A 14,119-nucleotide genomic window follows, 5' to 3' on the forward strand; every position below is an offset into this window, starting at 1 on the left:
CTATAGTACCAGAAGAAAACGCATATTTTACTTATTCCCCCTCACAGACTAATCAGATCTGCTAAAAGGAATTCAGTACAATATTATGTAACCCAAAAACAGGTGACATGGACAACTCTGTTCTCTTTCACTAAGCGTGTGTGTGTGTGTGTGTGTGTGTGTGTGTGTGTGTGTGTGTGTTTCCATTCTCCTTTTTTTCTAATATTCTGCGTGAACAACACTAAAGTTAAATTAACCTATGTTCAGCTATTAAGTTTGACATTTTAAAAGAACCTTGTGGTTGTGAATTAAATGAGATTTGTAGTGTTTCAGGGATTTCTTTTTTTTTTTTTTTTTTTTTTTTTTGGATTAAAAAGAATTCACTTTGGTTATTAGTAATTTGTGGAGTGCTGCCTTTCCAAAAACTCCTCCAGACACCTGCAGTGCTAAAACTGCTGACTGATGTGATTGTTCTGGCACAGTGTGTCCTGCTAGGACTGAGCTGTGTCTGCCAAATTACATTAGAGAGTCATTACGGGTGTTAAAATCTCAATTACACCATTTTTATTTTTCTTAATTAGATGTGCACTTCCTGATGGAAATTATGTGCTGAAAAAAAATGCTGGAAATGCTGGAGGGATGTAATGAAAGTTTTAAATCAGCTGGGATATTTTATATATAATACATATATATATATATATATATATATATATATATATATATATATATATATGTGTGTGTGTGTGTGTGTGTGTGTTGGGGAATGTTGGGAAATTTGAATTCTAACTGCCAGATGATGATGTCTTATATGTATATATGTATATATATCATCTGACAAAGGAAACATTTCACACTGAAACTCCTGGAGTTTGAAAAAATATAAATAAAGGTTATTCATTCATTCATTCATTCAGTCATCTTCAGTAAACACTTTATCCTGATTAGGGATGTGGTGGATTTGGAGCTTATCTCGGGAACACTGGGAGACAGGAATACACCTTGGATAGGATGTCAAAGGATCATGCACCCACACGTAGGGCAATTTAGCACAGCCAATCCACCTAATCGCACGTTTTTGGTGGTGGAGGAAACCCAAGAACCTGATGGAAACCCACAGAGACACAAAGAGAACATTCCACGCAATCAGCAACCTGAGCTCAGGATTGAACCACAGACTCTGGAGCTGTGAAGCAGCATCTCTATCAGCGGATTATAAATTAAAAAAAAAAAAAATGAAACCAGCATGTTAAGTGCTCCAGGCTAAAGGCATCACTGAAAAGTGGGTAATAAGTAAAAGAAGAAGTAATAATACAGCAGTGCTCTCACCACATATAAGTGACATTTGACAAAATTTAAAGTAGAGTCAAACCAAACTGGTCTGGCTGCGTTTAAGATTTAATAATTTTTACAGAAAACTGGCTGAAGATTCATGAGTGTATTCACCACTGCACAGGACTCATTAAGAGCTCAAAATGTCACTCATATCTCTGGAGTTCCAAACCCTTCAATTTCAGCTTGCAGTCTCCCTGTGTCTTCATTTTCTTTTCCAAAAAAGAGCTGTGAAAAGTTCTCGAGCAAACCCAATCAACACAGCTGAGCCCATCGTGACTGAGAGAGCGAAGAGTGGGTGTGATGTGTGTCGATATATGTGCATGGAGCAGCTTGTGACAAATTAAACTCAGCTTTTTTTAATGATGTTAGCAAGAAATGTAGGATTAATAGACCAAGAGAATGTCACAGTTTAGCCATTTTCATTTCACTTGATATGCTTGTTTTAACATTATGTCCTCTAAAAGCCATCCTTTCATATTTAAATCTTTTAAAAACGCCAACAGAATTCACAACTCCAGCTCTGCTTATGTAATTATGCTAGCAGGAAATGTATCAGAGGGTCATTCTGTTCGCATTCTGTGTGTATTTGTCTGGTTTGACTGGACACATAGAACTGACACATTTTAAACATGGTTGGTTACTCACCAGTGGTGTGCACGGGGTCCAGTATTCAGGGTTCAGGTCAGTTCTAGAGCGCAGGTCCAGATAATCAGGGTTCAGTTCAGTCCGAGCACGTGTGAGGGTCCCCTATAAATAAAAATGAACACAACGAGGTTACACGTGTAGTTTGGCTAACTCTTTAAGGGTGTTTTCACATTTAGTCCATTTGAATCAAACACTTGTGCGTTTTCTCACTCAGTCTGGTTCTTTAGATAAGAACATAGCAATCACACCCTGGAGTGAAAACAACCAGAGAAAGACCACCTCACTCATACACTCTCAGACCAAGTGAACTCCAAGTGACTTTTTGTGTGGTAGGATTGCAGTAATTTTCAACTCTGACTCGACTCAACTGCAGGAAATGAATCAAACACGCCTTGTGTTTTGGGTTGCAGCTTTTTTTTTTTTTTGATGTGAGGTGCTAACTGAGCTGCAAGGCACAAACCGAGCTGTAATGTCATGTGATCTGGATTTTTTAAGTGAAACAAAAATTGAGAGAATAAACGCTGATGTGATACAAAAAAAAATCGAAATAGTTATTTATCTAATTATTTATTTATTGCCGGCTTTGAGTTCTCCACGCTCGTGAGATTTTTAGGATTAATTTACTTGCACATGGCAAAAGTTTATTTGTCATGGTTGCACCAAATACGGCACAGGACTACAATTCCCATCAGCCACTGCAACTCGCCTGACCACGACACTCACCTCACATGACTGTTTGTACCTGATTCACATTTTGGTTTTATGAGCACTAGTGTCTTTTGTGAGTAGTGTCGTTATATATTGCTGTATCCATGCCATGTTCATGTGTATTTCATGCTTATCTAGTTTATGTTTATGTTTATTTTTGTGTTTGTCTTATGTAGTCCTAGTCATTGTTTATGTGTGTATCACTTTAAATAAAATACTCCGCACTCCCATCCATCTCCAACCAGTCCATGACAGAATGCTAGACCTAGCCATGGATGCAGCAGAGGTAATCCAAAGCATGTCTAACCAGGCCTCGCAGAACCAATGGCAGCTCGATCAGATCAAGATTGTCCTGTATCTGCTCCAGGCTGGGCTCCCTCATAGAATTTTTGGGAGCAGGGCTACAATCTGTGCATTGGCTGAGCCTAGTCGGCCAAACACAGGCAGCGAGGGGACGGCACGGCTCCTACCAGAGGCAGACGGGGAGGCCGCACCAGCCCAGCCAACCTCGGAGGCCGATGGGGAGGCCGCACCAGCTCAGCCATTATAGATGAGCTCGTTCCAGAGGCTGAGTGGGGGGCCTCCCAAGGGACGTTCTTTTCAGAGGCTGACCAGGAAGCCTCCCAAGAGACGCCCAAGCCAGAGGACGAAGAGGAGGCCCTGCAAGCCACACATGGGGCCAACATGGCCTCGTGGTCACACAAGGCTCTGCCCTGTGACTCCGGTGACGTCGTCGTTGCCCACCCCAAGGAAGTGACTTTGGCCCACTGCACTGGTGGGTTATACCACGTTTGGTCCCCGCTGGTTAGTAGCATTGTTATATGTTGTAGTATCCATGTGTACTTCATGCTTGTCTAGTTTATGTTTGTGTTACATAGTCCTAGTTGTTCACGTGTATCACTTTAAATAAAATACTCTGCACTTGCATCCATCTCCAACCAATCCGTGACATCCGCTCACATTTTTCTCTCAAGAATAACTTTCTGAAGAATAAATGAAAGAGTTTTACGAGTATATTTTCAGCCCTCAACTAACATTTTTTTGTCTTTGGTCCATTTAATTATGTGCAGTGTGAAACTAGACCAAACCAAACAGCCCATGACCTAGTAGTATTAGTTTCGCTATGAAAAGGACTTGGCAGTTGGACTAAGAGGTGTGAAAATGTGAAAGTTCTGTGTGCATTTACACCAGTTAAGCTTCAGCACCAGCTAAACCCTTCACCATCATTTGGTGTTTGTAATAAATAAATAAATAAATAAATAAATAAATAAATAAATACTTTCTCACACGTCTGTAGCATTTTTGAGCAGAAAAATTCTAGTGTGTGTGTCATTGTTGTGTTGATGCTGGCAGTCACACATGCTCTCCTTTTCTTCTCCATCTTCTCCACCCACGCTCACATGTTTATCAAAGAGCAGTCCGAATTAAAATAGATGGAATTTTATTTTATATTACTTTAATTTATTCAGAGTAGAATGTAAGCAGGTGGCAGTGTGTTTCTGTAGCGAGCACTGGTGTGTGTTTGTGTGTGTGTGTGTGTGTGTGTGTGTGTGTAGCCTGTGAATGGGGTCTCGGCTGAATCTGGACTGATTGCTTTTCAGTGCTCAAGTGTGGCTCTGAGTCCCGGCTGAAATGTCACACTGCTGATTGGGTTCTGTCACACGCAGCCTGTTTCCTGTCATACGTTCTACACCGGGGACCTTAAGCTCGGGCATTGTCAGGGATGCTATAGCGAATGGCAATAAACCTGTGCTAATTTGCACTGCTTGGTGTCGATATAACCTGTCATTCTTTTATGACAAAAACCCCACTTTTAGGGTGTTTTTTCCATAGTAATTGTGAGTGTGTAACTCACACAAGTCTCACTAAGTCAATCATGAGACAGGTAGTGATTAACTAAAAAGCAGCTTTATTGTCTGTATATCAACATACATTTCACATATGTAAATGTGAGTGTGTGTGTGTGTGTGTGTTTTACTCTAAATTGTTCATAAGCTAGGCAACCTCAAATGCTATTTAAATATCTGGATATCTACACTAAAGCTGAAACCCAAAGCTGAGTCCCAAATGGCTTCCTATAGTGCACTACAGAGGCTGTGGAAGTATTTACAAAGTATGTAGTGCACTTATGTAGGGTAAAGCCATTTGGAATCCAGCCAGTAATCCAGCCACTCGTTGTAGAAATGACTCATGAAACTGAAAAGAGTTTGGTACAACTACTTCTCTCTGACTGGATTAATAAAGTTTCTCCTTATCAAGAGTCTCAGACATGGTTCTGGACTTGTGATCTAAACTAATCTAATGAAACCAAAGCAACTAAAACTATGAAGCAATGATTAGGGGAATACCAAACTTGGCTAACACTTGCCTGTTACTGTAGTAACAATGCACTAACATTAAACAGTAATTCAAGCTAACAAAAAAGAACAAGATGTGTTTACATCCTATAAGTCATACAGCTGCTTCTACTCTTTCTGACATCAACAGTGAAAAGGTTGCTGACGTCTGATATGAAACATTTAATTGGATGTTTACTGTAAATTATTGTGTTTACTGTAAATGACTATATAACATTAAATTACTGCATATTGTATATACTGGTTATTATTGTATATTTTTTGAATTATGTGACTCAATCACCAAGGCAAATTCCTTATACACATGTACTTAGAGAAGATTCTGATTCTTGTTCCGATTCTGATTCGGGTTGGGATTCAGATTCAGATTCTAATTCTTGCTCCAATTCTGATTCTCATTCTCATTGTTATGCTGATTCTGGTTGTGATTCAGATTCTGAATTCATTCACAGATTCTGTGAATGATATGATTAGTTTTATAAAGGCATTACACATTATACCAAAGGTTATAACTTAATGCATTATAAGCAGTGTTTATGACACATTATAATACCAAAACCAAAGAAATTCAGCTCCAATTTGCTTGGAGCATTATTTTCGGTCATAGACACTCTGACAAGTTCTTTCATATGTTGTAAAGTTGTTGTAAAAATAAAAAACATTAAGACAGATTTCTTGATATGCTATACCAAGATGAGCTCGGTTTCTTGTATATCGGTGTTATAATGTGTTATGAACACTCCTTATACCACATCATCTTAACAATTTTAAAGCATGACAAAGTTTGCTGTAAAATGTAATGTATTTTCCTAAATAAAATACATTAAAAAAATGTGTATAGTACCTTATGAGTGCATTATAACATGATATAGGTGTTCATAATTCATTAGAAATATGATCTTCATAGAAATCGTTACCCTGAGATCTGTTTTTCGTCTTCAGTGCTTTAAGTATTGCTTATCCCTTTTTAACGCCAACATAAATTATTACTCTATTTCAATGTGTTGTTGCTAGGTGACTAATTCACATAGCTACAGCTTTCTTTTTTTTTCCCCGGTCATCGCAACCATCCTGACAGCCATCCATGCTTAAAATCCCCAAGGAAAACAGAAAGAAAACAAGCAGGTGGAGAAACAGAGTAGCTGGCAACCCTTGACAGCACTACAGAAAAACTGTTTGTACTTATTCACTTATCCAACATCCGACACTTAACACCACTTGACAACTTTGTTCCTCCAATAAATGAAATAAAAAGACCTCCATTTCTTTCAGCCTCATTTTGATCTGAATGTGAAGTTGAAATTTAGACTCAGTTTTAAGCTAAACAACTCAAGGACACACACACACTCAACACACTGCAAGTATGTTCCAGTAACATTTCTGTACACAAAGACATAAAAATAAGAAAAATGTGGTTGATTTGATCTATGTTAGGGACAATTAAATACGAGGAACTAAAGCATACCTGCCAGCCAATCAGGAACGAGTAATCAGGGAAAAATTCCCATTCCTGCTAGGGTTCTATTATTTATTTTATTTCTTATAAACTTCTTATAAGGTACATGTCATAATAGTCATGCTAAATTAAGTACATTTATCAAAATGTCAAACATTATGAGAGCTATTTGGTCATGCTCTCATATGACTGGCCCTAATCTGTTAAAACAACTCATGACAACTTCCCTGACACATTTATTTCAGTCTCATGATTCAGGGTTCCTGAAAACATTTTTAAATTTGATGATCAGAGAGTGAGGTCAAACTGGAGGCATGTCAAGGACACACTCACTTACTAAACACTACACAACGTTCGCCAAACAGCGCTTGGCACTTTTCCGCCATTCCCGGAGATTAAAAAAGCTGGGATTGTTTACGTGCTGGGAGAAAACGAGGCTTTTTTTCATTCCTCCATCTCTCCATCTCTCTGTGCCTTAATGAGGACTCGAACCGGAGCGCTGTAAATCGCGTTGGGTGTGTGTGATGTATGCCGTAATTATCTGTTGATTTACACAATGGCCTCGGCGTAATGAGGCAGAGCCCGGAGCATACATCACTGTCTGAGCACACTGAGAGCATAACAAACCCGCTCGCTCTAACCTCTCCTCCCTCGCCTCTTCTGTCTTCTCTCTCCCCAACCATCATCCCTCCCTCCCTCCCTCCGTCCGCCTCGACACTCTTCTCTCCTCTCTCTCTCTCTCTCTCTCTCACACACACTCTGCGACAGGATTACGCGACGTCAGTGAGTTTGTGGCCCAGCGCAACGTGTGTGTTTTTTATTTATTTATTCAGCGTGGAGCTGTTAGCACCCACGCACTGCGTTTTAATTAATGTCACGTTGACCTGCAACACACACTCCGCCAGTTGGCAAAACAACTTAATGCCAAGCTCCGTTCTGTCTCATGCCATTACACAGAATGAGAGAGAGAGAGAGAGAATATACACGGTAAAAACTTCTAGCTTACTCCTTATTCACTTTCATCATGAGAGCAAAATGTGGTAATAACAATGGATGGATGGATGGATGGATATATAGATGAAAAGAAAGATGGATGAATTGAAGGAAGGGTGGATGGATGGATGGATGGAAAGAAACATAAGGATAATGGATGGACGGAAAGACAGGAAGATAGATAGATAGATAGATAGATAGATAGATAGATAGATAGATGGCTCAGTACCTGTATTTCTTCTGCAAATAGTAAAATTTTAAATGAAGACATGCTAACACACACACACACACACACACACACAAAAGAACATACAAAAGAGAATAACTTTTTACATAAATAGTTACAATAGTTACAGCTCAGCTGATCCCAGGAAATAATTCAACTACAAATACTGAAAATCCAAAAAAAGGAAAAATGGAATCAGGGACACTGAAAACTAGGCTTAAGTAAACTGGAGAGCACCAGTACCATACAGATACTGAAAATAAAGAAACAGAAAACTAAGAAACCACTAGGAAACAGGACCAATGGGGATTAGGAACACAGAAAACTAGGAAGTTGTAAAGTAAAGAACACTCGTGAACTAGAGACACTGGAAAGAAAGGGCTCTTAAAACGAGGAAATAAAGACACTAGAGACACAGGAAGCTTATATAGGTCCTTTGTAACTTTATTTTATTCAGACAGTAACACATACACTCCTACCACACAGCTGTTAGTGTATCTTATCAATAGAACTAGATAGAACTGTGTAGTGCTCTCAGCCAATCAGAACACTGTTCTGCTCTCAGCCAGTTGGGACACTTTACTGCTCTCAGCCAATCGGGACACTGTAATGCTCTCAGTCAATCAGAACACTGTACTGCTCTCAGCCAATCAGAAGTCTGTACTACTCTCAGCCAATTGGGACACTTTACTGCTCTCAGCCAATCGGGACACTGTACTGCTCTCAGTCAATCAGAACACTGTACTGCTCACAGCCAATCGGGACACTGTGCTGCTCTCAGCTAATCAGAACACCGTACTGCTCTCAGCCAATCAGAACTCTGTACTACTCTCAGCCAACTGGGACATTTTACTGCTCTCAGCCAATCAGAACACTGTACTGCTCTCAGCCAATCGGGACACTGTGCTGCTCTCAGCCAATCAGAACACCGTACTGCTCTCATCCAATCAGAACTCTGTACAGCTCTCAGCCAATCAGAACACACTGTAAAGCTCACAGCCAATGAGAACACAGTATACTGGGCTGGTGTCAGTGAATAGTGATGAGACAGCAGTGGATGAGGTGTTATAGTTCGATATCTGCACATTTTTCAGCATTTTTTAAGTTGTTCTATTTTACTACTGTCAGTGAAACTAATTACACTGTGTGTGTGATGTGTGCTGGCTTTGCCCCCTGTGGACAGCATTAATGCCAGATATACACGAGATGTCCTCGTAATAACACAATGACATCTGAAGACACACTGACATTAGCATTTACCATACATCACACACACATGAATATCATTCCACACTACTGAATATGATCACAGCAGACAGGGTGGTGCGGCTAGCTACAGACCGTAAATGTGTGTGTGTGTGTGTGTGTGAGTGTGTGTGAGTGTGTGTGTGTGGACAAGTTTATTATTATTAATATGGATGGCAGGTCAAAGGAAGGTCCTCACAAGTATAGTAAGACAAATGTGTGCGTATCTGAGGTGTGTGTATGTGTGTGTCTGTGTGTGTGTTGCCGACAGCTTGTGTGTGTTGTTGTGTTATGTTTCTAAGTGTGTGTGTGTGCGCATGTGTGTAATCTTGTAAATATGATTTTCTCTGTGAAGACCTTCTAAATAAATGATGACAGATTATTCTGACAAACTGAGTAAATGAGACACACACACACACACACACACACACACGTTTGTCTTGCTATCCTTGTGAGGACCTTCCACTGCCATAATTAATAAATAATGGTGCAACTAAATCTAACCCTGACCTTAACCTCAGTAACCAAACAGAAACATAATTTTTATTGTTAGTTTTAAAGCAATTTTCCTCGTGTGTGTGCCCACAAGGTCAAAACTGTCAGATATTCCTATCCATGTGGGGGGTCCAAGGGGTTGCTACCAAGATACGAAAACATGCCCACATACACACACACACACACACACACGCACAGACACACTATTACATGGCGATTGCATATCTACATGACAAAAGATCTTTTTATTTACACAATTATGGTTTGTGTTTGTTTTATTACATACCTGTGTTGCTTCTGCATTATTGCATATCATAACAATAAAATGTCTTAAATATTAAATACCAATAATACCATATCCTAATATTGTTAATATTCATCCTTCTTTTATCATTTATTTTCCTTTTTTTTGGTTCATTTGACATTTGATTTAAACTCAGTAGAATGAAAATGAAAAAATGAAATCTGTAAAGGACGATATAAAACATTATTACTACACCAAATACTGAGATATTTCATAGACTCTCTCTCTCTCACTCACTGTTTCATTTCCAGACTTTTATTGCTTTAGGTAAAATAATGTTTCAGACTTTCCTGTTTTCTAAGACTATGGTGTGTGTGTGTATTGTATATATATATATATATATATATGTATATACACACACACACACATTAACCTTATAACCATAGCTATATAATCCTCCCCCACACGCACTTGCATACACACATATACGAAGACCGAGTTTCTGTAGCTGCTGCACGCTGGAATAAACGAGAAGAAAAAAGGTAGAATATTGTTTTGTCACACTGCACTGCTCTTTAAAGGCTTGACACTAGTGTGTGTGTGTGTGTGTGTGTGTCAGTGAATGAAAACACAAACACGTCTGACTGTGTGATTCAGTGAGTCACGATGCGAGGCCACTGATTAAAGCCTGGAATGCATCGGATAATTAATTTGATGGCTGCTCTTCTGTCCGTCCTCTGCGGATAATGAGGAGAAATTCTCTGTTAAAGATGTCACACACACTCAGAGCACTTCTTCAAAACGAGGTTCAGCGCACCTAGTGAACTCTGACCCCATGCTCACAAGGGAGCTCTGAATGATGAGCATCTTAAAGGACCAAAAACAAATAAATCCATACTGTAATTCTTGCTGAGAGACAGAGTGAGAGAAAGTGATAGGGAAGAAAGAGAGAGAGAGAGAGAGAAGCCAGATAGATTGACAAAGAGCAAGAGAAAAAAAGACAAGAAGATATAGATAGATAGATAGATAGATAGATAGATAGATAGATAGATAGTCAGTTAGCTGATTGGGATATTTTCCATCTCTATCATAAATATTGTAATTTTATCCAAGCTCCTTTAACCTTTAACCTCTGTTTTTTTTTTATTTGTTAAGTAATTAATTTGAGAAAAAATCTCCATTAATATTTGATTGGCTTGTTAGAATGGTGTACCTGGCTTTAAAATGTTGGGCCCTTGAAGCTGTACACTGGAGCTACTGGGATTCGAACCCATAACCATCTGTTCACTAGAGCACAGTGTTAGCCGCCGAGCTCCCAGGCCCCTCGTTTTGTGTGATTATTATTAAACGGAGTCGTACAGGCATGTTAGGCATGTGATGAATGTGTCTCCTGCCGCATTAATAGTTTAAAGCTGAGTAAAATCAATTGACGCATTATCCCCTCCGTCTCTCGAGATCAGCGTGCAGCCTTTAATATATCGCATTCATAAGCTGCCCTTCTCCTCCTTCTGTCACCGATGTGCAGAGGAACACTCTCTCTCTCGCTCTCTCTCTCGCTGTGTGAGTACATGTCTCTCTAGCTATCTCTCTCACGTCTCTGTCTCTCTCTGTCTAGATTTACACCTATCCTTCTGTCTATCTAAGGTATCACCCTTTCTCTATTTCACTCGTTCTAGATTTTCCAACTCTCACTTTCTTATCTCTTCATATATAGTATCTACAAGTATCTCATATATATATATATATATGAGCATCTGTACACCTATTCATACAGAAAGATATAAACAGCCAGTGTGTATCACTTCAGTGTGTAGAAACGCTTTGTTAATGAGAGAGGTCAAAGGAGAATGTCCAGACACGTTTGATCTCAAAGGACAGTTAAAGTAACTCAAATAACCACTCTATACAACCATGGTGAGCAGAAAAGCATCTCAGAATGCACAGCATGCTAAAGCTTGAGGCCAGTGACCTACAACAGACGAAAGCCACATTGGGTATCTCTCCTGTCAGCCAAGAACAGGAATCTGAGGCTACAGTGGGCACAGATTCAACATCACAGTGTCTTTATCCAATCTGTAATTGCAATTATATAAACTTCTACCCTTTCTGTTCCTCTCTGTCTCACTCTAAATCTCTCTCTCCACTCTGGCTTTGCTAAAGAGAACGTGAAGGTGAAATTAAAGAGAAATAAATAGCAGATAAAGACGCTGTGGAGGGAGAGGTGGTAACAGTGTTGAGGGATACTTACTGAGTGTCATTAATCAGATAAAGGTGAGAGGGCAGAGAGTTAAGGTGAGACAGTGTGAGACAGTGAGGTGAGAAAGACACCTGGGAGAGAGGCTACAGATGAAGTAAGAGACCTCAGGAATTGGACAGAGAGAAAGAGAGAGACACTTGATAGAGATAATTGGATCGCAATTTATTTGAAGGTCTTTACATGATATCTGCATATGTCCTTCATTACCCAAGACTCAAGAGCTTTATTGTCATATGCACAAGGCTGCTTGTACAATGAAATTCTTAGTTTGCACATTCTACCTGGTTCTGCAGTAGAAAATAAATAAATAAATAAATAAATAAATAAAATACTACTACTACTACTACTACTACTAATAATAATAATAATAATAATTTAAAAAATAATAAAATAACATTAAGAATGCAGGATGACAGTATGGAAGAAGACATTAAACTGACATAAACGTACATAAGATTTATAAAGGCTTATTATAAGAGACGCCAGTTGTCATAGAAACTGCTTTGTTTTTTTTATTTTATTATTATTATTTTTTTTCTACATGATATTATATCTTGATAAGTGGTGACTCTGTAGCTGTAGTGAACTTCTAGTTTAGGTCAGAGGAAATATATACAACTCTGCGATTACATTTTTTTCCTTTTTATAAAAATGAATACAAATATATATGCTGTTAGAGTGTAATAACTGTCATTATTAAAACAGACACTATGCACACAGAAGGTTTTTATGTCAATGTTATTAGCAAGTCTTCAGAGGAAAAACCCTGGGCATTTGCAAATTATCTTTTGGAAGTCCTCACATTTGTTCAAATTTTGAAATTAACTGCACATTGTAAGCTATGTGGCACAGTTTCCCCTTAAATAATGGTTCCCTTGGTAACAAGAGCCAGCCAAGTCATCATGTTTTAGTTTCGCCACCCTCATATTGTCATTTGGTTCATTTCCCTGATTGTGTTATCATGTTCTTTATTTTCCACTTGCTTAGTTATATTGTATACTTATAACAATGTCTGTGTGAAGTCTTATTGCGCATTTGTATTGTAAATTCTGAGCCTTGTCCGCTTGTTTCCAAGGTCCTGGTTTAAATGCATGCCTATTTGCGCCGTTTATGATAATGGATTGTCCTAGTTTAACCCTGTCTGCATGTGTTTTGACCCCCACTATGGACAACGACGATGATTTCTCCAAAAGCCCTAATGAACTACATGCTGAGTGTACGCATTCGCACCATGCCTCATTGCACTGCATTTTACACTGAGATAATATATTCTCAGAAATAAATAGTACTTTTCTTTGTCACTCGTGTGGTATCATCAATGGTACATGATTTCAACATACTTTTATTATGTATCTTTATACCTTTATACCGTCTGCTATTCAGCCTACGTTGTGCACTCTGAGATGCTTTTCTGCTCATCACGGTTGTAAAGAGTGGTTATTTGAGTTATGATGACCTTCCTGTCAGCTTGAACCAGTCTTACCACTCTTCTCTGACCTCTTGCATCAAGAAAGCCTGCAGAACTGCTGCTTACTAGATGTTTTTTTTTTTGTTTGTTTGTTTTTCGTACCATTCTGTGTAAACTCTAGAGACTGGTGTGCAAGAAAATCCCAGAAGATCAGCAGTTTCAGTGAAGATCAGCAAATACTCAAACCCATTTAGCACAAACAATCAAGTCATCACATTTTCTCACTTTCTGGTGCTTGAGGTGAACATTATTTGAAGCTCCTGACCTGTATCTGCATGACTTTATGCATTGCACTGTTGCCACTTGATTGGCTGATTGTATAATTGCATGAATAAGCCAGTGTACAAATGTTCAAAGCTTTTAACAATGGACACTGAAACAAAGCAGCTTTACAGAATATATATATATATATAAATTTTAAATTTACAAATTTACCCCTAATGAGCAAGCCAGATCAAATGTTCCTCTTAAAGTGATTGGTGAGTTTATATATTTACTGACAGTTTCCTACGTACCTACATTTTCCTATTCACGCTTGTGAATAAAGCTGTCTTCAATTGAATAAGACTGAACTGAAAGTGAGAAGAAAGAGAGACTGTGCTGCTAAAACTCCTATTCAACCTGATGCAATGTCTTTGAAGCTGACTCCAGGCATGGAGCGATACTCACCAATGAATAAAGGCTGGAATAAAGGATATAAACAAAGAGAAATAC

At 38.8% G+C, this 14,119-nt stretch overlaps 1 protein-coding gene across 1 annotated transcript in view; it reads right to left on the reverse strand.

Annotated features, from left to right (window-relative positions):
- The window catches only part of LOC113538330 (protocadherin-9), a 200,713-nt gene that overhangs the window by 115,678 nt on the left and 70,916 nt on the right, over window positions 1–14,119 (reverse strand). The window contains exon 3 of the mRNA XM_026933302.3: window positions 1,957–2,058. Coding sequence (XP_026789103.1) covers window positions 1,957–2,058 — 102 coding nt within the window. The remainder of the gene's footprint in view (window positions 1–1,956; window positions 2,059–14,119) is intronic.

The sequence above is a fragment of the Pangasianodon hypophthalmus genome, chromosome 2, assembly GCF_027358585.1.
Source record: "Pangasianodon hypophthalmus isolate fPanHyp1 chromosome 2, fPanHyp1.pri, whole genome shotgun sequence".
In the NCBI taxonomy this organism is placed as follows: Eukaryota; Metazoa; Chordata; class Actinopteri; order Siluriformes; family Pangasiidae; genus Pangasianodon; species Pangasianodon hypophthalmus.